General features: G+C 35.6%; 1 protein-coding gene across 1 annotated transcript; it reads left to right on the forward strand.

The window, feature by feature from the left end:
• Positions 1–5882: 5882 nt before the first annotated feature.
• LOC140168574 (uncharacterized) lies at positions 5883–26562 on the forward strand. Its single transcript, XM_072191975.1, has 6 exons — positions 5883–5979; positions 18746–18874; positions 19619–19743; positions 21655–21762; positions 22242–22327; positions 24199–26562. The coding sequence occupies exons 2-6, from the start codon at positions 18753–18755 to the stop codon at positions 26560–26562; spliced, it is 2805 nt and encodes a 934-aa protein (XP_072048076.1). The 5' UTR covers positions 5883–5979; positions 18746–18752.
• Positions 26563–27772: the final 1210 nt, after the last annotated feature.

A 27772-nucleotide genomic window follows, 5' to 3' on the forward strand; every position in this document is an offset into this window, starting at 1 on the left:
ATAGGAACCTTTGGGTTTGTCCGTAATACTAGTGCTGAAAGTTGAACTTCAATTGAAATGTATGAAGGTGTGTTCTGGAGGTGTTTGTGAATTTAACTTCAAGTGCCCCAAATATTAGAATGTGTTTATGTTGTGAAAACTTGGAATGAATTATGGAAATAATAGTACCGGTACTTTGTTTTTGTATTCAAATGTTCCGTAATTAAATTTATTATAAGAATACTGTTGTATTGTTTTACTAATATGTTATTCTAAATTTCTTTCTGACAAGACCCTTGGCCTTATTGCACAGTCACATGAACCAAAATGAATAAGTATATGTGAAAGGTCAAGGGTCAGGAGTTGAATTTGACAAAAAGCATGTACTTGATAAATCAAGAACAATTTACAACACAAATTTAGTCTACTCTACTTGTGTGTTTTTTTAATTTGAACTATTTGGGACATAATCTCATCTACGGAGGCCAAAGGTGAAATAAGGACCAACAAAATACAAAAATGCAGTTAATTTTCCACAGAAAGAGAGAATTTCAGATGTGGTTATCTGGATTCACCACAGCCCCTGTGGTGTAAGGCCATGTCTTCCATACAGGTATATAGATTTGAACTGAAATAATCCCATTTTCAAATAGTCCCATATAAAGGGTTCACAAAAAATAACTCCCCCCTAAAATTACAAAACATTTCTTTGCATAACTTGACATATATTTCGTGGATTTGAAAAATTTAAAAACCTGTGAATAAAAGAATTGTTTTTCTACCCTCCCAACGTTCTTTCGTCTGAAAATCTTTTTGTTTTGGCTAAAAATAATCACGTTTTCTAAAAATGATGCTTTCAGGAAAAGTTGCACTTTTCAACATCCTCATTTATGTCAAAATTAGCTTCAACAAATCATTATTTTGCACTACGTGGTGGTTGCATGGGTGACTAAGAGTTCAGAGACAAAAAGGTGAAGGAAAAAAACCAATCAAATCAATCGTAACATTGATACCGAGAAAGTTTTGTACATTACATGTATGGGATGTTGAAAAGCGCAACTTTTTTTAAAGCATCATTTTGGAAAAATGTGATTATTTTTGACTAAAACAAAAAAGATTTGAGAAGGGATAACTTTGGTAGGGTAGCAAAAAGATGCCTCTATTCACAGGTTTTTAAAAATTTTCAAATCAACAAAATGAATGTTAAGTTATGCAAAGAAATGTTTTGTAACTCCCTAAATTGATTTTACCATTTTTGAAACACCGGCTCAATAAAATCTTCTAGAAAAACCCAGTACATGTTAATTAGTCATTGTTTTATACTGCAAGATGATTGCATGGGTGACTGGGTATTCGTATACATAAAAATTAAAGAAAACAAAAACACCATTAAATAAATCAAAACATTGATATCGAGAATGTTTTTGTACATTAAATTTTTCTGAAAGCATCATTTTTAGAAAATGTGATTATTTTATTTTTGGCCAAAACAAAAAGATTTTTTAATGAAAGAACTTTGGGAGGGTAGGAAAATGATTCTTTTATTCACAGGTTTTTAGATTTTTCAAAACAACGAAATCTATGTCAAGTTATGCAAAGAAATGTCTTGTGATTTTAGGGGGGGTTATTTTTTTTATTTTTTGTGAACCCTTTATGTGTTTGTAGAAGGATTCCAAGAACTTTCTCAATTACCACCACTGGGTTAAATAAAAGTATAATTGCCCATTCTGTCATTTTGTTTTCATGTTGTATGAGTAGATATAGATTATTAAGGTAATTGTACCACTGAATGTGCTTTATGTTGTGTCATTTTTTTTGCTTAGAATATCTCCTGTACTTTGCAAATTAAATTAAAATCTATGATGTAAGTTTGTTGTATAGCTAGAATTTTTGTCACAGGAATTCACCCAGAAATATTTGCTCAACAAATTTCCACATGTGAAGTATCTTGTATAGGTAAAGTGGCTTTAAGGGAACAAACAAAAGCTCAATGACATACATCCTGTACACAAGTACAAAAGTCCTTTCGTTGGAGTGGGTCAAAAAACGTATGTTTAAAGGAGAACTTTTGTTTATAGGGTGTCATCAAACTTTTGATTCCTTCCCTAACCTTTGAGGTGAGCAAGAGTGATCACTCTCCTAAAAGTTGACCTTACATGTAAGTTCATCAGGAGAGTGATGCACTGATCACCTGCAAGTTTCAGAACTAAGAATCCTCTGAAGAGTGATATGTAGCTCACCTTCAATTTTCAAAAGTTCAAGAGCCTTATAAGGGCATTTTGTGATTTACAGTCTCATTCCCCCACTTTTATCAAAAATAGTTGAGATTTCTCTACCACTGGATACCTCTGGCTACATAATGTTTATGTACCAAAATTTTCTTGCAGATTAATTTGTTCAGTTAAAATTTCATCAAATTTGAATTTCGTTTTGGTATACCAGAACGAAATTACAACAGTGGCACATGGAGCAGTGTAATACACATAATCATGCATAACTCACAAACGCAAAATCAACTAAAATTTTGGGAATAAGCTTTTTTCGTAAACTGAAAAATGTCATAAAAAGAGGATGTTAGGATCACAAAATCTGGAGAATGTCAGGTGAACTTTGCTTTGTTGTATCCACATTATGTGGTCAGAATTTGATATTAACATGACCAGTTTGCTTTCTGCAACATTGTATGTGCTGTCTATATGAAATTTGTAGAAAAGAAAAATGAAATTACTGTTACCAATAGAAATGACAGATTAATTGGATTTCAAGGCATCATTATGATATTAACCAATAAAGTGAAAGGTGTTTTACCAAAGCTTGTCCAGTCTACCACTTGTAGTTTTCAGATCATTCAACTTTTTATATCTGGAAAAATTCATCATTGGTTTGCATATTGTGTTTTTATAATCCAGGATATATCGTCACCCTGTTTTGATAATTGCCCGACTCACTTTTAAGCCAAATTGAGTTTTTTGCTAAATCATGTCTATATTAGTATATGCGCCTGCAGAAATAATGCTATTGACATTGACCAATCATAAAGGTGATTTTGGGGTGAGTTAGGCAATTTTGAAAGGTGGCAAATGGTGACTTTGGCATACACCAGAATTTATGCCTAACTCAGCTGTTTGTCTGAAGATTTGCTCTGAATTTTGCCTATGTCACAGGCCAAAGTCATTGAAAGTTACATGTATTGGTTATAATCACCCTAATCGTTTATGATAATTCCTTTTAATTTGACTCATCATTTTGTTCTTGTTGGTTCTTGTCCAAAGATTTGTGATTAAATATGTTAATATGCATGTTTGAACCATATTTTGTACTTTTTCAAAACTACAAAAAATAATGAGTTTTAAAGTAATTATTGTAGCATGGTGACGATATGCACTTCTAGGCTAAATATTTGCACCTAAAATGGAAATATGTAATGAACTTATACACGGCTACATTAAATGAGCAGTCTTTGACTGAAATATTTTTGAAACTATACTACTGGTACCGGTACTTGCAAGATTGTGCATGACATTTGAGCAAGTGTTGACAAATCAATATAGTATATACTTGTAGTCGGGTAGATCAGCTGCTGGCCAATATACCTTGCTGAAATTTTGTGTTGATACATATCGCCTCTCAAAACCACCAATTTAAGCTTCATTTTACTGACCCTTTGCTCTGTCAGCATTGGCTGTTTTGAGTGTCAACGTTCATACAGTGGTCACAACTCAAATAGGCCCAATGCTGACTAAGCTGAGGGCTAGTAGGCCAAAGCATCTTTTTTGAAATTGTTTGTTTTGAATAGCAAAATTCTCCCAAAACAGAACTTTTAAAGGTGCCAAACAAGATAGAATCTGAAAATGATATTTGGCTGCCAACATGTTTCATTTTGTAAAGTGGTGGACTGACCGAGTTTTGGAAAAACCGCACTTCAATAATTATTCATTTTGCTCTTGGTACAGTTTATATGTCAAATAAAAGTAAACTTGACAACAATAGTTCTTTGTTTTGTATATTTCACTCTATTTTCACTTGCAAACATTGAGTTATTGTGATCATTCAGAAATAATGTTAATAAATCAATTCAATAATGGACACAAAAATTGCATTGGCCATTGTTTTTTGTAAGTGTTTTTAATATGATGTAAGAACTTGATACTTTGGTGGGGGTTGGAGAATCTGGCACTTGCTGTTAGGTTGTTACTGAACCCCCTAACAAAATTTAACCCTGCCCACTCCCTGTAGTAAATGTAGTACTAGTATAGTAGCAGTAGCCTAAAATTGAGGTAAAATAATGTGGGTTTTAATTTACTATTATTACAATAATTTTGTGCCCCACATGTTGGGTAGACACGTATCGAGGTGACAAAAAAAATTGGGCACCCAAAGTTACAATCCCGAAAAGCAGGGCGAGCGAAGCTGCAAAATAGTGAGCCCCCCCCCCCTTGCGACACGCCTGGTACCAGGTGTTTGTAGCAGCCCAAAATGAAGATTAGACAATTCTGGTTTATTTCTGTACAGAGCTATTATACAACTGGCCAGCCTGGTAATAGCCATCTGGCTAAAATTTCCCAAGGGGACAAAATTATCCCTGAAAGTGGCTTAGTACGAAAAAATAATGGGCTAAAATAACTTACCCAGTGGACGGGATTTGTCTAGGGTGGGGGGGACTCAATACTTCCACCTTCTCTGCTAAACTTGTGCAGACCCCTCCTTATTCTCCAACCCCCACATCACCAAAGTAATTATGAACACTTCCTTAAGGGCTCAGATAGTGACTTCATCACAATCAGATCGCATCAACTAGGCTGGTTGCAGCCGAACCTGGCAGGGAGGTAAATAAGGATAATTTACTGGCAATTTAATTTATTTTTGCCCTCAAAAAATGGAAAATAATTTACTGGGTGGGCAGTGATAATTAATGCCATCCAGGCATTTGGATTTTCGGAAATGTAGACCTGTTTTTGCGTACAATTTGGCTTTGATGTAAAAGTGGACATTACACACTCCCTAAATGCATCTTCTGCCAATTTTTAGCATATTCATGTAGCAACTTTCAAGAAAAACAATTGTGTACCATATTATATTTCACTTTGGGTACTTAGAAATCTATTATTAATTATCAGTCACCATTACTCCTATGTAGGAAAAAAGCAGTAAAATTAGATGGAAATTATTATATGGTGCCCAATTGTTTGTGGGCAAAATAATTTACTGGGTGGGCACTTAATATGGGCAAGTTGAATTTAACGTGTTATTTACCCGCCTGGAACCTGGCGCAAACCTATCCGCACTTAGATTGTAACATCCACCCATTTTCTGCAGCTCCCCAAATTCCATTGGGTGACGTGAAGGAAGCTTTTGATAACCAAACATCTAATCACCGAAAGATTTGAAAGCGGGAGGAAACCGGAGATCCCGGAGAAAACTATTGCGAGAGCGAGCATGGATTGGGATGCACATACAGGCCTTGGGCACGGCCGGTGCTTGAACCTGGAACCCCAGTGGTGCAAGGCGAGGGAACTACCGCTGCGCTAACTCGCTCCCCCATATTGTATGGGAGAACCCATGGCTATAAAAACTTGATCATCCTATGAATTGTTTTGTGCTTTGTTTCTGAATTTCTTTCTTTCTGAATTATTCCTTCTGGTATTTTTCTTTCTTTTTGAAATTTCTATATTTGTTTTATTCTGAATTTTCGCTTCCTTTCTAAATTTATTCACAATATTTTTATTTTTTCTGAATTTCCTTCTTTAAAGTGTCTTTCTTGTTCTTTCAATGATTTGGTGCGTCAAATTTTAGGAACTGTCGCTATCCCTCTGGCTCTGACTTTTCACTTCTGACTGGACACAATTTCGTCCCTTGGTGGCGCTATGAATTATCCCGTGATGCTTTGCGATAAACATCAGCTGCCGAATTTTGAACACTTGGCAAGTTTTGCGATCAAAATATGTGATTTATTCAAGAAAGATACATCTTTGTGTGCATTTCTAAAAAATAAGCATTCCGGTAAGATTTTGACATTCCAAGATTGTAAATTTTAAGTGCACTGCATACACAGGCCGACATCATCATCATATCATGCATGCAAATTCATGAATTTCGAAATCGACATGATCGAGATTCGAGTAAGCTTTATACACTTACACTAGTCCTGCCAGTGCCAGCAAGACTTCAGTCTTTATCATAATGACATCTACGGACCTGAAGTCATGCAGCGGTACATAGGGATGCACTGTATGTTTAAGAAATCCAAACTTCAAGCATCAAGAAATATACCTTGTATTTGTCAGTTTTACCTCAGATGCTGTGTGAATTCAAATTTGCCATCAAACTGCATCATTTTATATATCAAATTAAAGCCCTTGAGTAAAGAAAGCCAACACTGAAAACCTTTTTGTCATAGCACTTTCTGTAGCAAAGTTACATCTTGTCAAAGATTGACTTTCATCAAAAAGATTCTGCTAGCAAAATTCCCAAAACAGCATTTACGGGGTGTTTGGTCTCATGACGATAGCACCTTTTTTTAATGGAACTGCTATCAAAATCTCTCTGAAATTCCATGTGCGAGTCTCTCATCACCAAAAAAAATCATATATTTTGGTCAAGTGAAGTATAGACAACATTATAATGAAAGTTTCCTTCTTAAAAAGCTTCTTTTTAATTTCAATGTAAATTTGTATTGCCGGTTTAGGCCATTTTGACTGACTAACAAATGTGTTAACTGACGTTTCCCTGTGATACCTATCAGCTGTAGACCCTCTCTACACAGCTCAGTGTAGAAACATCACAAGTAGAATGCTGCTCAATGTTATAAATCCAAATCATGAAAATCAAGACATTTTGCAGAGCAATATTTTGACCACTTTTGCACTAAGTAAATACAATGTACTCCCATGAAGATTGCAGGTTTTTCCAACTCAGGGAATTTTGAACCCACTCAAAAGATGAGATCAATGTAGATCAATTACCTCAACTTTGTGAGTATAGGTGACCCCGGAGTGACGTCACAAGCCGTTGACCTCCGTTGACAACAAATCCGATTCAGAAGTCAAATTTGTAGTTTTCTGTGGTTTGTCCCTTTTCAAATCGGCCAAAATACTACCATTTCTATAACTTCTCGACATGGGGCCTCGAGCCAACAACAAAAATAAAGACTCTCCTAGCTACATGTTCATGTGTTCAGCTTCACATAAAATGCAATTTTCGCCAAGTATTTAACCTTGATTTTACCGAAATCGGCCGAGAGATTTGCTCGATTCAAGGTCAAAACAGAACGTAAACAACCAAATGGGCTCTGCTACAAGTCTTCAAGTAGTTGCTCAGCTGCACGATCTATTGTGGGTTGAAAAGCGTAAGTGTAGCCGACTGTAGCGTCATGTAAAATAAGTACCCGGATGACCGGGGTGACCTATAGACTAGTACAGTGGGATTAAAATCATCCAGGCACGTCCAAACCCTGGTACAATGGGATTAAAATCATCAGTGCATGCCCAAACTGTCCTGTTGAGAGAGTTCCTCAGCTACATCCTTAGAGCCCAAAATGAGCCCACATATTGTGATGTTTCTTATTTGTGGAAAAGATAGCAATAGAGTGCACTGTAACTCTAGGTATATACATGTATGACGAGTTACAGTTACTGGAACTAACACTTACACTACATTACAGCATGTACTACATGTATAGCCAAAATAAGTTAAATAACAAATTCTCGATCATGAGAGGATGTACCTTCTGCGTCAGTGTACTTTTCATAGAATAACACGATCGCGCGACCTGCATGACCGAACCTCGACCTTGTGTGATTGGTCAATTCTCAAAGGCTGTCATGGCTGTGTTTGCGCCGTAAGCGCCGGTCTTTGCATAGTATGCTCGGCGCAAATAACTGTACGTACCCAAGTAGGCTCTCATGATCGAGAATTTATTATTTTGGCTATACTAGGTTAGTCATATTAAAACCGTAGACGCCATTTTCCGAGGCGCAGAAAGACACCAAATTGGTGTCATATGACCTAGGCTATGACCTGATGACCAACACGAACTACTCCACGTGGAAGTTGTTGACATTGTTTGTGACTTTTGTTGAACAAATTCCTATTTTGTAACAACATGTGATAGGCCTACACCAAAACATAAAGTAGGAATCCCAGGCAAACCTAAAAATGTAGTTAACACATTTGCTAGTCAGTCAAATTCGCCGACAATGTCAATGCATATTTACATAGAAATTTAAAACAACTGGCCGAAGAAAGAAACCTACATAAATATGCTTTCTATACTTCACTTGACCCAAATATATGATTTTTTATGGTGATAAGACAATCGCACATGGAATTTTAGAGGGATTTTGATAGCAGTTCCATTAAAAAAAGCTGCTATCATAATGAGACTAAGATCTAGAAACACCCCCGAAATGCCATTTTGGGGAATTTTGCTAGCTGAATCTTTTTGATGAAAGTCAATCTTTGACAAGATGTACTACGGAAAGTGCTATGAAAAAAAGGTTTTCAGTTTTGGCTTTGTTTACTCAAGAGCTTTAATTTGATATATAAAATGATGCAGTTTGATGGCAAATTTGAATTCACCTACATAAAGATCGACTATCTAATGACTTCATAGTGTACAATGATTCTAAATTTACCATTATCTGCAGATTATATTCCTTTCTGTTCAAACATGAATTTGTAGTTTCATATTCTTGCCGTGATCGCAGCCTTTACCTCGAAGCTGCCGGTAAGCAATGGATCGGGGTGCCTAGAAGCAGTGTCCGAAATAAGGAAAATATAGAAGTTGTCCCGAGGACAACCAGAGCATAAATTCTGCTTGTCCTCAAAACATTTTGGTTGTCCCCAAAATGTGTCATATTTAAGAGGTAAAATATTGTGGTTGTCCAGAGGATAAGTACATATCTCAATATGGTTGTCCCCAGTGATTTTTGGACAAGAGGACAAGAGGATAAGTGCTTATTTCGAACACTGCCTAGAAGGTCGGTTTAAAAGGAGGTCATGAATATTATTAAGTATGACGTCAATGTGAGCTTCAGTACATGTCGTAAATTTCATTCCCCGGGTGTCATTCACGCATGGAAATTGATCTCCCGGATTATATTTACCCAAATAAATGAATGAATGAATGAATGGATTATATTTATCCAAATAAATGAATGAATGAATGAATGAATGAATCAAAGTAAATTTGTTAAAGGTCCGTAACCCGATCGACAGCATCATCCCCCCGATTTTTTTCATTGTTGATGAGGTTTTGGTATCACATAATATATACTATTTTTCTCATTACTATCCTGAAATTTGACGCTCCAAGTCGATGTATTTCGGGAGAAATCATGAATCACAGCGGTTTTTACAGGTATACCAGTTTGTAAACAATGGTAAATACTTTGGAATTCTGGGAGGGAATTATGAGCGAAATATCAGTCACCGCAAGGACGGTGCGCCGTATATAGTTATGAAAGCGGCAGCGGTAAGCGTGGTGTGCTAAATAGCTCAATTGACTAGCGTTTGTTTTTTACCCGAGAGGTACCGGTTCAAAACCGGTCTCGGAAGGGTTTTCCTCTCCATTTTACCCAAACTTTTTTATATTCATTTGAAATGTACATATTGCAAGGGAAATATATTTTGTTTCCTTTTTTCTGAAGCGGTACGAAAAAAAAAACATTTTCGGGCGGGCATTGTACAGCATGTCAGCATTCGTCATTGCCTGCCCAGAATGCAATTCACGTATACCAAGGTATTGGATTGCAAATGTGGCTATTTATTCACATTTACGCCGAAAATGCTCTCGTTTTTCACAAAGCAGCATAAAGGAGGCGATATTTGATATTATTATGTAATTTTAAAGACAATCCATATCCAAAACCAATAGGGTTACCCCCCTTTAATTGAACTTAAACTTTTTCAATGAAAACATTTTTACCACCCCAAATAAAAAATAAATAAAAATAAATTAAACTATTAAAATAATTACACATAACATAATATAGGGGTAACATAATAATAAACATAACATAACGTACATTATGATCCTTAATAATTTAAAATTATATCAAAAATTTATATAATCTTTCGTTATATAATGCAAAGTTTTTGCGCGGTCACCGACATATTTGGGACTACTCCCCCCCCCCTTCCGAAGAAAATGATAGCCCCCTAATATACACTACATTTGAACATGATAAGATAATCAGTTTTTAAATTACAAGTATATTGCACTATCGGTCCTCTACACACTTTCAAAGTAAGAGATTTCAAACAATTTATACCTGTTACTATGACGATATAATATCAATTTATTGACATAGAGCTAGCTCATCAACATCTTTGAATATTAATATATATAGCGAGAGCATGCAGTATATGAACATAAAAAAGAGCAGTATATTTATTGTATGTTAAAAGCATAAAATGCTACACTTATTACTTTTGACCTTATATTAAAATCAAAAATCTCATTTCAAGAAAAGAAACTGCAATCCATGTTTAAAAACTGCAAAAGTCATTAAAGGCCTAGTGATCCCAGCAAAGGTGTAAAAAATTGAAATTGTTTTTATAAGTTGCTTAAAAGTGAACGATAAGTCATTAAAATTGTCATTAGGTATTTTTGAAATCAAACATTTTGCAAAAACAAACAAGGAAAACAGCAGTATAACAAAGTTGAAACTCCATTCAAATACATAATGTAGCTAATTTAGAGAAATGATATATAATTTAGATTCATGTAATATGTCTTATTTGTTTTCGAAACATAATGGACTGTGCAATAACCATAATGATACATTCGTGGAAAAGCCAAATTTAATTATAGTTAAGTTGTGAGAGTAACTTACATAATTTCAATGTATGCCATATATGAGTTTAGTTGATTTACACCTACTTTTCGTTTTTATTTACCATGTTTACATGTACAACTTTCTAAAACAAAGTATAACCAGGTATTCAAGATGAGCATAATGATGACAGGAGCCAAACTCATTTAAACTTTCCATAGCTGTAGTTTTCGCAGTTGATTGCATATGGTCATTTTCACGGTAAAAGGTGTAACTTTGGAGTTTTAACATTTTAATCCGTAGTGTTCTAATAAAGCCACAGAATTCCATGATTTTTGGCCACGTAAGTCATCTAGTTAGCAGCTACCTTGGGTAGCATAATCAGCTTTGGGAGTTACTGCGTTCAGTTTTAGCAGGCTTAAATGTACTTAATATTGCCATTTTGAAAAACTATAAAAAACAGTAACATTTTTTGTAAAACCCTGTGTTTTCTTCAGTTAGTTCATGGATAATTTTTCTTATCCTGAAAGTACAGTCATTTGTTCAGTAAACACTGCCACATTAGATTTAATTGTGAACAGCCCTGTATTTTTGAGAACCGGACTTCGATATTTGTCGTTTCGAGGCTTCATTTTCCGTTAACAATTGTTAACAAACTTTGTGGGTGTAGCTTTGGTTCATAATTCTTGATTATTTCTTCTTCTTGATTCATAACAGTTGTTATCTTAACTTGAAATGGGTAACAAAAATTAGTCCATTTGCAAGCTTTTAAAATTTTTATAAAATCTTGACTTCAAAGAGCCGTTTTTCCATTAACTTTTTTGAAGCCTCCGAAAAACAAACTGTTCAGTAAGCTTGTGCAAATATAAATAAAAGAGCTCATCCAATCTATTTATCAAAATGTAGCAAAGTAGATCCTCAAGTCACATGTTTTTAAATCGTGGAGATATATATCACCGTTTGAAAATGGGACCCAATACAAACTTTCCGTTAACAATTGAAGCCTCCGAAACAAATGAAGCCTCCGAAACAACAATAAGATTAATTATCATCTATGCACATCTAAATTGGTGTGTTTCATACTGATATCTGCATTGTAATTATTACTTGATATGTGCAGAATGTCATAAATTTAAAAAAAATTGACATTATGGTTAATGTTTGAAAAATATACTGTCACCCAAAAAAGCCTGTTTCGGAGGCTTCACATGCAAAAAACACCATACTTAACAAATGGGTGAAAAAATTAACATGTGATAAATCTACAATATCTGCCGCATAGAATCATTGATTCAATACACACAAGAAAATAACAGCTTAGATGATCCCAACACTGTTGTTTTCAAAACTACTACTTCTGCAATGTTTAACAATTGTTAACATGAAGCCTCGAAACAAAAAAAAAATGACTTGCTGTGATAATTTAATTTTGTCACAACTGAAATTCAATACTTAGAAGCAAAGCATGAAAATTGGTAATTGTGATATTTTTACCTATTTTTATGTCAACTTGTAGTAGTTAGCCAAATATTTTACTTTAATGATCACCTGTGTTGTTAACTGAAGCCTCCGAAACACAAATCGCTTGAATTGCCAATTCTAAAAAATAACTCCAATTTCTGTGAAACTTGGCTGGGAGGTTCCTTTCATCAAGTAGTATTTGTACATGAAGTTAGACATTCAAATTATTTTAGGAACCCAATTAAAACTTAAAAAATATGTTTATGCTTTGGAAATTTCCATTGTAAATGACACTTGATGTTAAAAATTTTCAAAACTGCAATTACAAACATAGCAAAACATGGTATAAAATTTAACTTATATCTGTTGACTTACTTTGGAATGGGATTTCACATGTATTCCAGCTTTCATGTCATAATTTTCTGAAGTTATGTAAAATACATTTTTTCTTAGATGTTAACCAAAATGTTATGGAAATGTAAATTTTTTTATTAGAAATCAAAAGGTTTAAGCCTTGAAACATTATTTTACTGGAATTTAAGTTGCTTATGCATGATTTCAGTAAACAGAAACATATTTAAGTGGTTTGAAATTTTGACCCTAAATCAAAAGTTACACCCTTTACTGTGAAAATGACCATATGAGAAGGACTTCACAGTAAATTGCATTGATTCAATTATTGCAATTGCACTCAGGCCAGAATCCACAAAAACACTGTCAATTTATGTGCATACCTGCGTCTATGAGAAGAACTATGAGAGGGATACCTTGCACAACAAAGTGCTGACTGCTGATGAAATACCCGATTTTTATTTTTATTTTTAAATTTTTGCAGCATGATACCAGCGGATACTGAATCACAGTGTAATACACTATTTGGATGTTTGCACTATATAATTTGGACATTTTGAGGAAAATGCCATAAAACGTTGGACACATTTCAAGAAGTGCGTTGTACTCCTCGAGAAGGTCAAAATAAGATTGTAATAAACTAGCCTCCTTCACTGTCCAATCACAGACAACGTTATAAAAGCCTTTGGAAGTATATATTAGGCAAAGTCCATAACACTTTGTCCCAGTACAGTTGCCACCTGTCCTGCAAATAGGACAAAATTTTCCTTATCAGCAGGCATTTGTCCTATCCCCTACATTTTTGTACCACAGTAAATCCTCGTTTGGTTCTTCTTCATCATCACTGTCTTCTTTGGGTTCTTTCATAACTGCAATAAAATGACACAATCACCTGGTAAATAAGTGGCCTTTAAAAAATATTAAGGAAATAGTGCCTAGATCTAAAACATGTGTATTGTAATCATGTTAGATGCCTCTACACTGTGTCCAGACAGAGTACCAATCATTTTAAAGACTAAATTTTCTAAACGCATTCTTGCCTTCACTTTATAATGTGTAAAATGTGTATAACTACTAAACATATTGAGAGATAATGTTTAGCCACGAACATTTAATTGATGTTTTGGAATTTGATATGAAACGTTTAGCTTCTAAACATATTGACAAAGTGAAAGCAATAATACAGTACCGGTATGTTCAATAGCTAAACACAGTTTATACATTATAATGCTGGCCTTATTTACAACAAATCTATAACCAGTATAGGACTCAATTAAAGAAAACAAAATTCAGTCAGTTTCTGCTTTGCTATTCACCTAAAAAAACTTGATTAAACTTTAAATAACATGCATTGTATTGACACATTAGGAAACTACACAATTATTTTTGATTTCTTTAATAATATTTTTGATATTTTTAATAATGTTTTCTTTTATGTTCACCTCATATAGGTCTGTAATATATAACTGCATCAAAATGATTGGTATACCTAACCATTTCTACTGTGATTTTATACAAGACTGACACATCAAAAGGCAGTATCCGAATATCCCAATTTATAGAATAAAAAGTAAAAAACAAAACATCTGGTCATTTCTAGAGGATTCAATCATGCGTTTGGAAGATACAGGCTTTTCAATGAATATCAAAACTGATGTGTACCAATCATTTTGATACAGCCTATCTAGATCATTTTGTTCAATTTGTAGGAAAACAGGATCTATCTTATCATTATATGGCACCTTTCTGATTTACACCATGTAGTCATGTTAGTAGAATGAAAAGACATTTCACATATATATCTTTACATTTTTGTCTATACAAAAAATGATTTATTCTTATTATCGGTAGTTTTCTGATCTAACTAAAGAATTCTTCAGATCGTTACAATCTATAATCAGAATTAATCTTTTTATGCATCTAAAAGTCACTGGTCTTTGGTAAAAAGTGTTTTGTCAACTTTCAAGTTACATTATAAATGTGCAATGTTTTCTGCCAGAAATGTTATAAAATCATTTTTGACCTAGAGACTACTGTAATTTTGTGTTTTGAAGAAAATCAAAAGCTTTTCTGTGTTTGTTCATTTGGTGTGATCTTTAATGTATAAATTGGAAATGATATTTAATGTATCAAGGCGGGCAAATAAAGATGGAATACAGCTCAACTTTCCGTACTTTGCCTAACCAGACAGTCCATGCCAAAATTGTTACTACACCTTTACATTTCATCGAATCTCTTTTTGATGTCTGTCATTTTGAACATCATACTTGAAAGATGTATGCTATGAAGAAACTTTATTTTTCAATTTCATAATTTGCATGTTATTAGCATATTTGCAAGAAAAAACATGAAAATCAATAAATACCTATATTTTTCACAATTTCACTATTTTATTAGAAATTAAGCATGTAGGCCGTTTGTTATGACTTGATGAATGAAACTGTTAGACAGATTTTGATATTTTTGCTTATTTTTCCTTTTTTGCCCCAAAATGTGTAAAAATCACAATTTTTTGGATGACCTATATTTTCTTTGAATATTTATCAAATTTCTTAATTTAGGTATAATACAGTGCAGAAAAAGATGAAAAAAAAATCTGTTAAAACAGATTTCCAATAAATTGTTCCATTTTGGGTTAAATACTCAATTTTCATCTTGGGATATTTGAAACATAAAATGAAAACATGTCCATTGCACTTTTTCCTCGAGATGTACTATAATATCAAGGTTACGGATATTATAATCCCTTCTTATCTTCACTGATCCATCAGATACCATTGTTATGAATGATCAATGAAAAGGTTCAGAACTGGGCTACTAATGGTCTTGTCAAGTATCTATAGTTATTTTCATTACCGTGTCAACTCAAAAATCATGCAAGGTCGAATGTAGGAAAAGTATGATCAGTTGAGCTGTAAAAGTCTCCTATATTGGCAGTCAATTATTCTACAGGCATACAGTGGAATAATGGAATTTTGCATTTTGTTTCCTGTCTGGGATACAGAAATGAAACCTATATAAAATCAATAATTCCAATTTGCATACCTTGTGATTAGCTGTGATGTGCATGATCTTTATACCTGCCATCCACTGAGTCTTCATTTTCTTCATTGCCTTTAGGTAAAATGATAAAGATAATTGATATTATACAGAAATTAAAAGTATTAATTGCACTCTAACTCAGACATGGGATTCCCACCAATTTAAGCCCGTTCACTCTAAGAAATATTAAAAAGTTCTAAAAAGGTTCTAAAGTTGTCCATGTCCTCTCTCAGAAGAACCCTTAGAGGTTCTCTAAAGAACCAAAAATGGTTCCAAAACCATCTAAAATTGCCCCAAAATGTGATACAGAACCATTTTGGTTCCTTGAAAACCTTTAAGGGTTCTCCAAAATTAAAGAACTATTTTAGAGGTTCAAGAGGGATGGTTCTCCTGAGAGGACAGACAAGGTTCTGTCTAGAACATTTATTTCTTAGAGTGTATTTGCTTGCCATGGAAGAAAAATCGAAATAATAGCAGTGGGAATTCTCAAGAAGATAATTGTGTTCATTTGAAATGACTAATTGGATTTAAATAAACAATCTTGGTTTAACTTTACCTATTTACTATTGTCCCAAGATTTCAATGAAATTCTCCCCCTCCCCAATTCCCATGTTTGTTTTTTTTCAATGAAATTCTGACCTGGGAATTCACAAGTAAGCACACACTAAGGCGGTGTAGTTAATTTTTGGAATTTAAGATTCTTTAATTTGTCATATTACTTTCATTTATGACTTATTCCATTTTGTTTTTAAATATTAAAGTAATTTAAAACTAGACTGTTCTCACACATGACCTTTTAATTTAACTCAAATTTCCCTCTCACTCAAAAAGTTGCTGTTGATAAATTGCAATGTTAATTCTTATACATGTAATAAAAAAGAAATTCATGCATGCTGCAGTTTATAATTTTATTGTTATTAAAATATTAATTATTATTATGATTATTATTATTATTATTATTATTATTATTATTATTATTATTATTATTATTATTTCTATTTATATTATTATTATATTGAATCGACAGCAAACCATGTTTCAAAGTAGAAAATACCATTTAAATTTAATTTCAAATTTTTTAATTAATACAGAATATCACAAACGCTACGTGTATAATAACCAGTACTGTAAGAACTTCATGAATAGTTTTGTTTTTTGTTAAAAAGCTTTGGCAAAACATAGGCCTACACATCAAACCTCACTGTAATTTACACTTTACAGGAACAAATTAAATTGTAACAACAAAAGAAGACCTTACCTCTATAGAGTGGTTTTAGCTATGTGTAGCATGTTAGCCAATGCCTCATCTGAATCTTGACCACCTTTCACAATTCTCTACACTACTCCGGCCATCCCATCTTTCCCTCTTCCACATCATCTTCACCTCACAACGTCGTTATACCCCAGTCAATAAAACTCCTTTCTCATTTGGTGCTAGTCTGCTACAATATTTTCTCCTCCTCTATTTCACTTATTGTATATCCATTTTTCACGTTACTTCATTTCCTTACACTTGCAAATATAATGATAAATATTTCCTCCTCTAGTTAGTATCTCCATTTTTCATGTTACTTCTTTTCCTAACACTTCCAAGTATGTAAACAAGTTCAAAGTCACAGATCTTTAAATTATATACTTAGTACATGCACACCCCCACCAGTTTATACACACACATACTATTTCCCCACATAAGCTATAAAGGTCGGTCAAGATCAACTAAGGCCAAAGCTGGGGTATGCTGTGGTAATTAGGGTAGATCAGTATCTTCACTGGGTAGATACATCAAAGTGACAGGTGGGATTTGGAGAGCTGTCAAATGGATACTAATGACTGTAAGTCTAGCTACAGTTATCTTATCAAAAATCCTTACAAATATTTCCTCATGCAAGAAGAAACCGTAATTACCTCATATACGACTAGAGACAATTTCAGTACAATAGTAAGTGTGCGTAATTGCTAACGAAGATGAATTAAGATCCGGTAACCAACACGATAAAGGTTGCACCTCCGTGTACATTGCATAACCACTCAGTCTCTCCCTGATAGTCATATAACGACCAAATGATAAATGACGACTATCATGGAAGACTGAGTTCCGCAGTCTACTACTAGGTATGCCAGGTGAATTTAAATTTGCCATCACTTACACGTACACATCAAACTGCATCATTTTATATATCAAATTAAAGCCCTTGAGTAAAGAGAGCCAAAACTGAAAACCTTTTTGTCATAGCACTTGACTTTCCGTGGCAAAAGTTACATCTTTTCAAAGATCGACTTTCATCAAAAAGATTCGAGTAATTCAATCAATATTAGGCCTGGCATTTTCGGGTAATTTTGTACCCGGGTACCAGCGCATTTTTTCGGCGGGTAACGGGTACCAAATGCAACAACAAAAAATTTGTTTGTTTTTTTTTGTTTTTTATTTTTTCGGTTTTGTAGTGTCCCTAGACCTAAACCTAAATGCTAGGATCATTCATGGTTGACCTAAAAAAAAAAATAATTTCAAGATGTTTTGTATTTTTTTAAAGAAAATTGATACTTTGTATTCATGTCATACTCTATTTCAAAATGCATTCAAATTCAATGCATTTTGAAATCATAGACTATGACATGAATACAAATTATCAATTTTCATAGGGTTCGCATAGCAGCCACATACATTTGATGCATTAAGCGCGTTGGACATCGTTTTACTACGTGACGCAATTCTGCATTTATTCTAGCGGGACAGATGAGTAAATGGGATTTTATTGTTTTTTACTCCGTCTTCTTTTTTGCATTTATTGTGGCATTATTTCCTTCTAAAATTCGGGCTTGTAAAATTTCTGTCGGGCGATAGTCTATCTAATACTGAAAACACCTAAGGTCTAGCATACTTGGTTGATGGTTCTAAAGTTACACAAATGTATGTAGTTTTATGATGTCTATAAAAAATTTTATCTTGTTTGTATTTTATTGTTTTTTACTCCATATTTTTGCCTTTACCTCAGTTTCATTTGCCGCCTTTGGCAAGTTTGGCCTCCATTTATATGGATCGGTGTCACATACGTGTATGATAAGTGGTACATGGATATGTTTTTTACCTGCAGTTTAATAGTTTTGATTTGCTTTTAAAAATATTATTATAATTATAGGTTAAAGATGGCAGACATAGATGATATCAGGAAATCAGCTCGTAAGCGTAAACCAAGCAGGAAGTTACAAGGATACTACATGACTGAGAAAGGCCAGACTGTGCACATGAGTGCAGCAGGTGGAGTCAGGTCAGTAACACAGAATAAGCTGAACTCTGACCTATCAGGAAAATTGCTTTTTTTGAGCTTACAAATATTGCTTAAAATGTTTTTAATACTAAGTTTAGAAAAACATGTAAATATAAAGATTACAATATTTTTGTGTTTTTAACAACTTTGTAAAACATTTTAAAGTATGTTTTGTAAGCACCAAAAAATCCTGATATATCAGAGCTCAGCTATACTAAAATTTGCCCAAATCGTCCCACAATGCATTCGAAATTTAACACTGATAAATTGCCCGCTAGTACTTACCATAATCCTCGAATAGTCGCCCCCTTCAATTAAAGGCCCCCACTATTTTTTCAACCAACATGTTTTAAAAATGCTGATATTTCCATGCTGTCTTGTGTAGTAAGCTTTTCAGGTGCACACATGGTCGCTAATGGCGTCGGTATTTGGCGAAAATTTGACCGTAAACCCGGAGGTGAACCGGAAGTCATTGTTCCTAAGTTCATAGTTCGTCATTTCAGTGTGAGTTTTAAGGTTAGCTAATGATTTTAACAGGAACTATCGTTCTAAAAATGACCCCCATTTTGCAAAATGCAATGCCCCCGGGGGCGACTGTTCAAGGATATACGGTATTTAGATTTTGATTGCCTTTTAAAATTTTCGCAAACTTTGAGACATATTTCTGTTACCTTTGATAATTCATTTCAATCAGTTGATAATTACCTACTTCACATTTGAATTACAATCATTTTTAATTGACAGCTGTAATGAGAACGATGATGATGATGACAACTCATGGAAAGTGAAAGCTACCAAAAGAAAAGAGAAACCAATGGAGGACATTATCACTAATGATGAAGATGAGGAGGAGGATCAAGATGATGAAGGTAAGAGCAGTCATGAGCAAATGTGATGCTGTGGTCTACCCACCGCAACAGATTCTGTAGTCTACTGCAGTAGCTGTAGTCTGCCCTCAGTACTGCAGAGTTATTATAGCCAGCACAATTTTAGTGCCGGCTAATTTTATGTGTAAGGAGAGAGCTTAAGAGATGAATTTGTCCGTGTAGGGCGATTAAGAGATGAATTCATCTGTGGTGTAGCTGTTCTCCCTCCTTACACACAGCTACACCACGGACGAATTCATCTCTTAATCTCCCCCACACAGGCGAATTCATCTCTTACTGTAGGTAAAAAACACAACATCTTGGTTATAACTTGTGTTCTGTGATTTCAAAGATAAAGCTTAGTGCCAGTCGGGAAGACTCTGTGCTGGATATCCCCGACCGGCGTGGTTAGAACACTGCTCGGTAGTCTGCCCATTGTAAGGGAGGACAGGTTACTGATCATTCAACATGTTCAATGTGTACATGTATCTACCTGCTAGGCATGGGAACGTTAAACGCATGCACCGTTAAACGCACGCATGATCCGTTAAATGTTTAGCAATTGCGGTAAACGTGTAACACGCAAGTCGTTTTCAACCTTCAATTTTCCATTTTTCAACAGTTGAAAGTAACAGAATCTGAAGACGACCTTAATAATTTACATGAAACTTGCTCAAAACATTCATTATTTAACACTAATACGTCGAAATAATTCACAGTTTCTGACATGTTTGGGCCACTGACTTTGCTAATTTTACCTGACTTTGCTAAATTATGTCAAAGATTTGTTGAGTTTGCGCATGTTTTTGCACCTGTTTCTGACCAAAACTGACATGGAAATGAAAAGAAGAAAAAATATCATAGCGACTAGAGCCAGAATGTGATAAAATATCACGGCGAAAATGCACTTTTATTTTATTCGAACAATCGACATTTGATGAGGTCAAATTGTACTCTTAGCCTGGGTAAGGGTTAGGCCGGCAGTGAAATGATACTCGCCAGTCGGGCTGGTGAATTTGAAACTTTACTTGACCGGCTGCAGTTTTACTCGCCATTTTCGACCGGACGGGTGGAAATTTCCATGCCTGGTTATTTACTTTTTACCCCATGAGTACTACGAATGTACCTGCTGATTGGTTACAAGATTAACAAGAAGACTATTATGATTTATTGAGCCAATCAGCAACATGGTAAGAATGGTGATAGGGTTGAAGATGATTGAGTTTAAATTTCTAGAAGGTTTATTTCAATTGGTCACTCAAAGAAATATATTGTGCAATTAAAAGGGGGGTATTTTGGGGGGTTTATAGCATCCTCTTTAGTGTATGGTTCAATTGACACAAAATTTCAGTCAATTCGGACATTTGAATTTGTGAGTTATGCATAATTACATGTAATTACTGTTCTGCAATTCTGGGCTGTCAACAGTGGGAAAATACGATTTTGTTTGATTTCTTTGTCAGACAACCGAATCTTCAAGAAAGTTAAAACGGGACTGTTCACTAGTCCTAGTCCAACAAAAGGTTGGCTATTCTAATAAAAAAGGGTTTGCTTGTCTGAAAAATAAAAAAAGGTTGGGGTCAGGGACAGGGTTGGGGTTAGGGTTATGGTTCGAGTTCGGGATAGTTTTACGGTGCTAGCAAACTTTACAGACTAGTACTCCCTTTTTAAAATTTTTGTACTAGCATATCTTAGGACCAGTGCACCCACACCCAGGTTTACGCACACATTATGTAGTCCGATGTTTCTGATGGTATAAAAATTGTGCCATTGTAAGTAAGTTGAGGGGATAAGGCTGTGGATCATGAAGTGCCCCTTTAACCAACCAATTATTAAGTCTTTAATGTAAGCAACCAGAAATGTTGAAATTTAAATGAAACAATTATAATCTTACACATTTATTTTTTATTGCAGAAGAAGATCCCAAATCGGAGATAACCCTTGATGATGGGCCTAATTTAGACTGGCATATACTACCTGGTAAGGGGGAATCATCAGATGACAATGCTGAATTATATTCAGGTAAGCAAATGTGTTTTGTTTTGTGTGTTCTTTCACATTTATTATGGCCCAGTTTCAAAATAATTGTACGGTAAGGGTTGCATGCTGCTCAAAAAGTGGCCAATAGGTCACAAACTAAAGTATAAATATGTGCATGTCTCAAGTCCACATGATAGGAGTCCAGGGCCTGCATTCTGGGGTTCTAGAATAGATGCTCAGTCTTTGGTGCAATCTGAGCCTTAACTTGAGCCTCTCTTTTATAAAATTTGACACATTTTTCAGAAATATCTTTTACATAATTTTCTTTATAGAATTTTTATTGTAAGCTTACTGAATTATGCAGTCATTCTAGTTTGAGTCAGTGAAAATCATGGTGCAAGTCAAAATTACGCCCTTGCCCATCTAACCATGAAATGTGTAAGTATTTCCCTGTGCATGTATACATGTCTTGCTAACACTAATTATTTCTTATCATGATTTTCCTCTTTTGACATTATTAGGGATGCATCGTGCGACTATCAGCATTCTAGCAGAAGTACACAGTGCCTCAGTACCAGGATATGTTTCACCTACATCAAGCCAACAGGTAACTATGGTAATATGTTGTGATAAGAACCCAGTGACGTAGAACCACAGACTACCGACTTCGCCATGTTTGTGTTTTGCTCATGAAGGCAAAATAGTGTACCTCCGTATTATTTCAATATGGGCCTGGTAAACATTTGATCACTTGTTTGTGTTGTGAGTCTAATGTGTTGTGTCAATAACATGTGCTTAATGCTACTCCCACATACCTTTGTAATCCTCAAGCTTAAGGTATGGGGTATGAACGTTTGGACAGTATTTATTGTGGGACATTAGAGCACATCAAACATATCAAATTGCATTCTAAATACGAAGAATGGCCTTCTGATATCAAATAATTTTGATTTTTTGAAATTCACAATGTAATACACATTTTATGGCAAATCATTAAAAATTGATATTTTTGATATTTAACATTAAACTTTATAAATGATGATTTCTACCTAAAGTGTATGTAGGTGGGATGAAAAGCCGACGATCAATTGAAAATTTTGACCTTTCGTATTGAAGATATGGATTTTTTTTCCCAAAAAAATTGGGTCTTTTGGGGAAAAAATCCATATCTTCAATATGAAAGGTCAAAATTTTCAATTGATCGTCGGCTTTTCCTCAGCTACATACACTTTAAGACTATATCATTAAATTTAAAAAGTTTACTTTGAGGACTGTTATATCTCCAAAATGTGAAAAATATCAAATTTTAATATTTGTATTATATCGTGAATTTCATAAAATGAAAATGATTTGATATCAGAAAGACAATCTTCGTATTCAGAATGCAATTCGATAGGTCTGATGTGTTCCCGAAAATGCTGTCGAAAACGCTCATTCCAGTTCCCTTAAAGACGCAAATATTGTTTGATCTCTGGCTCATCCTGATAAACGCCGACGGTACACTATTTGCCCTCTATGAGTTGCAAATCCGTATATGGTGGATTTACCATAGCGTTACACATGGGGCAATTTTGAGTTGGTATTTCTTGGTTTAAAATTAGCCCATTTCAAATGTTATGAGCGCTGTATATTTTTTCAGGTGGAAAAAATTTTGCAATTCAGGAAGGAGGAACTTTTTTGTTAGCAGTATGGTATCAATGTATAGACTAGACAAAAATCTAGACGAAAATCTTAAATTTGTGCTTGTATAAAATTGTTGGAAGCATTTTTTAGTAAAAGTTGATGACCTAGCTATCTTTACTAATTTGGACCTGTTTAATCCACAAAAGGTGGTGAGCAAACATTATTTTGAGTCTATGACCCTTAAAATGAACCCAGAAATGACCCCATAGGTTTTCAGGGGTCAAAAATTAAACATGCTCCAATTTCACTCATAAATATACCGTATTTCGTCAAATAGTCGCCCCCACCCTCAAATAAACGCCCCCACCACTTTTTTCAACCAAGATGTTTAAAAAATTCTGATATTTCTATGCTATCTTGTGTAGTAAGCTTACCAAGTTGCTCACATGGTTGATAATAGCAGCAATAAATGGGGAAAATCTGCATCGGCAACCCGGAAGTGAACCAAAAGTCAGTGTCAAAAGTTCATAGTTCGTCATTTTAGCGTGACTTTTAAGCTTACCTAATGATTTTAACAGGAATTGTTGTGCTAAAAATGACCTCTAATAAACGCCCCCCCCCTTGGGAAAATGTAACGCCCCCAGGGGCATTTATTTGACGAAATACAGTATCAAATTTTCCATCAGGTCATAAGAATCACAAAAATGTAAATTTTCTGCATATATGACCTGTGGTTGTGAAGTTATATGCCAAAAAGGGTCGAAGATCAATTTTCAAGTTGTACAGGGGTCAAAATTTAGATATTAATTGGTTAAAGCCTCAATTTATTATATATTTTTTCTCTTATTCTTTCAGAATTTATCCAACAGCTCTGGCTTAGATTCACCAACTACATCCATGATATCACCTGTCACTTCCCCAAACAAAAATGGCTGTGTAGTATCTCGAGAGGATAAAATCATCTTCCACAAGCGTATGTATCCAGGAGCACCTGTTAGAAAATCCACTAGGAATCAGAGAGGAACCTTCAAAAAGCCAGCTGACCCACAACCACAGACAGACTCTGGTACCTCAGAGTCCCAACTGTCGACATGCCTCGCAGCTGGCTCATCAGTGGTAGATTCGCCGGTTTCAGATGCATCGATTTCTCCTGCTTGTTTAACTCCTGACACAAGTATGAATAATATGAATGTAGGTGTAGAGAAGGCAAAGAGTGACAACATAAGGGGTAGGGAACATGAAGATTACACATATATAAAACAGAAAACAGTCACAGCAACTGATGGTGAGCCTGAAGATAATTTGGTTGGAGATCTGCATCCAAGAGATAGTGTCAGCAAGTCTGGTAGTGAAGCTTGCAGCGAGTTGACGGATGTCCTGATAGATGATCCCTTGAACAGCGGTGAAGGTTGTGAAGTCAACCTAGTAGAGGCAGTCAGTGAGAAGCATCAGGGGGCATGCAGAGATACTCCAATAGATGAGGCTTCTAGTCTCGGTATGGAGAGTGACAATGTCAGCAAAGTGAGCAAAGAGGTGGAAACTGGAGAAATCACTTGCATAGAGAACTTGAAGGAATCATCTCCCTCAGACAAACTTGACGAGTCTGATATAATTGAATCTCTTATGAATGCATCTCTGCCAAGAGGCACTCCCAATCAGAGCAATGAAACTGATATCAGAGACAGTGAGGTAAACAGTAGTGAAACAAGTCAAGCACGCAAAAACTATGAATCTGAGAGGTTCGATGACAATGAAACAATCGCAGTCCAACAGAATGTAGCAGTCCAACAATCTGTAGGAACAGAAATGGATGTCGAGATGCTGGAACATAATGCATCACTCAACACTTCCACTGAAGATTTTGTGTCCGCCGATGAGATGCCTATGGAACTTCCACATGATAATGCAAAGTCCCAACAGGAAGGGGTTGTGGATTCCATGCCTTGCACGCCACCAATGTCCCCAACAATGAAAAACAACCATTTTGAGGAACTGCGTAGAAGTCTAACTAAAGATTGCAAGGTCATGTTAACAAACACACCTACCCCACCAAGGCAACTGGCTAACTTGAAGTCAAAAAACAATGGTGGTGATAAACCCACTAACGATAGTGATTTTGACGAGTCCTTCCACAGCCTTGACTCCGATGAAGAGGATCAACCAAAAACAGTCACACGAAAGAAGTCTCAAAGACGAAAGTCGGTGAAAACCCTTACCGAAATCATGGAGGAGGAAGATGATGATTCAGATTTCCCGGTTGCTAGTACTAAAAAGAAAGGATTCATGTCTCAGTTCCAAAGGTTTCTTTTGCTTACCAAGGATCTTGATGACACTCCATCAGACAAGGGAACTCCACCTGCCAAAGCAGAAAATATCTTCCAGGACTCGCCTGCTACCCTGCTTACAAAGCAGCTCTGTAGTTTCAGCTTGGAGACTCCAGTTTCAAAGCAGATTACTCAGGACAAAAGGACAAATGAATCCTCAAAGCGCTCGGTGAGGAAAATGGATAAAACTGTTAAAGAGTCTTCATCATCACCATTAAAACGTAAACATATCACATCAAAAGTTAAGGAATCAAAGCAGAAAATGCCCAAGAAGAAGGTCAAAGCTGTTCATAACGTGAAGAAAGAGCCCTTGGATGCACATGATATGGTTGTTGTAAGAACGCCAGAGAGGCAGAAGATTACATTTCCACCTGAAACCCCTTTAACGCCACTAGTCAACTTGGCAAAGAAGTCTGACAAATCTGCCATGCAGGAATTCTTCAGTCCAAATAAGCTTGAGGTTAAAGTCATCAATACTCCACCCAAGAAGTTTTGCAGGCCTGTAAGAGTCAGTTTGACGTCTCCCAAGTCTGCCATGCAGAAATATTTTAGTCCAGATAAGCTTCAGGTTAAAGTGGTGAATACCCCACCCAAGAAGTTCTGCAGTCCTGTAAGTGTCAGCTTGCAGTCCCCTGTACAAAGTCTTATGCAGCATTTGAGTCCACATAAATATAAAGTGCAGATAGAGTCTCCATCCACCAAGGTACTGCAAGCGGTCTGCAACTCCAAGAACTTCTGTGTCAGTCTTTCAAAAGAGGAGATTCAGCAGATAGGTCAAGAAGATAGAAGAAAGAGCATGACAAGTGAGATAGAAAATCTTGGGAGCAAGATAGAACAGGTCACTTTGCATTCGACAAAGAAGAAAGCGGAGGACCAAGAAATCTTCAGTAGCTGAGGACGCACACCAGCAGGTAGTCGATGGAGTGAGAATTGGTAGTGAAATTACTGTACCGGTGGGAGGAGATGGTATGAAAGATGTTGAATTGCCAAATTTTGAACCGCTTGGGAGTGATTTCAATCCCTTCCCATCTGATGACGAAGTTGAAGAAACATATGTTCGTCCTAAGCGGGGTAGGAAATCAAAAGTTGCAGGTAGGCGGAAGTCGACACGGCTGCTGCAAAGACAACACAATGAAGAAGCAATCGGACACGATGATGCATGGGATAGAGAGTCTATAATAAGTGAGCCACCTAGAGACAGACCAAGTGGTGCATACATTTTCCGGGTATCTAGAGCAGTCAGTTATGCTGGTTCTAATTATAGCAGTGATACAGAATCTTTGGCCAGTCACGATTCATGCCAAACTGGTAGTGTGTTTGATGACTTTGAAGTACCTGAGTTCACAAAGGAGAGAAGGTCTAGGAGAAAATCTGTTCGTATTGCAAAACGCCAGTCGCTGCACCTGGGTAAATTTGAAAGCTTCAGTAAGGGTTGTGAGAAAGTAAATGTGGCAGATGGAAGCCAAATTAATAGTGTTGGGCTAACCGAGAGTGAGGTTAGACGGCTTACAAGTATACCTGCTTCAACAAGAAAGCGAACAAAATCACGGTCATCCAAAACCGACGATACAGAGAGTGTCACATCGGTTGCAAGTTCCACTTCTGAAGTGATATTTTGTGGTATTTTCAAGTCACCTAAGGTGCCAAAGTTGCAAGAGGAAGAAAGAAGTGAGGAGGAGAAAAGATTGTGGGAGGATTTCGACGTAGGGTTTGATGATGATGAGCCAGTAAGGAAACCAAAGAAGACGAAGCCGAAGAAGCGAGAGCCATCAAGACGAATGTCGTCTAGACTTCGTGGGGGTTGCAAGTCATTCTTGGAGCTGAGTACAACAGGTGCCATGCATGAAGTTCAAGAACATGTGAAAAGTACAAGTGAGAGAGCTGAAGCTGTGCCATCTCAAGGTAGCAAAGCTGTGACCGCCAAGAATAACAGGCGAGGCAAGAAGGTCAGTGAAAATGAGACGGAAGGAAAATGTAGTAGTGTTGGAGATGCTGAAAATGAGAGGATAGATATTGTTGGTGAACTAGTGCCAACAAAGAAGAGCAGGAGGAATAAGAAGGGAGGTGAAAATCTGAAAGAAGGAAAAAGTGATAGTGTAACAACA

The sequence above is a fragment of the Amphiura filiformis genome, chromosome 13 (genome assembly GCF_039555335.1).
Source record: "Amphiura filiformis chromosome 13, Afil_fr2py, whole genome shotgun sequence".
NCBI lineage: Eukaryota > Metazoa > Echinodermata > Ophiuroidea > Amphilepidida > Amphiuridae > Amphiura > Amphiura filiformis.

What these genes read in the sequence shown, in the direction of transcription:
- LOC140168574 (XM_072191975.1), top strand. Translation starts at nt 18,753, where the DNA reads ATGGCAGACATAGATGATATCAGGAAATCAGCTCGTAAGCGTAAACCA. An exon ending in AGTGCAGCAGGTGGAGTCAG is followed by an intron (nt 18,875 to 19,618) that starts GTCAGTAACACA and finishes TTTAATTGACAG; the next exon opens with CTGTAATGAGAACGATGATG. An exon ending in CAATGCTGAATTATATTCAG is followed by an intron (nt 21,763 to 22,241) that starts GTAAGCAAATGT and finishes TGACATTATTAG; the next exon opens with GGATGCATCGTGCGACTATC.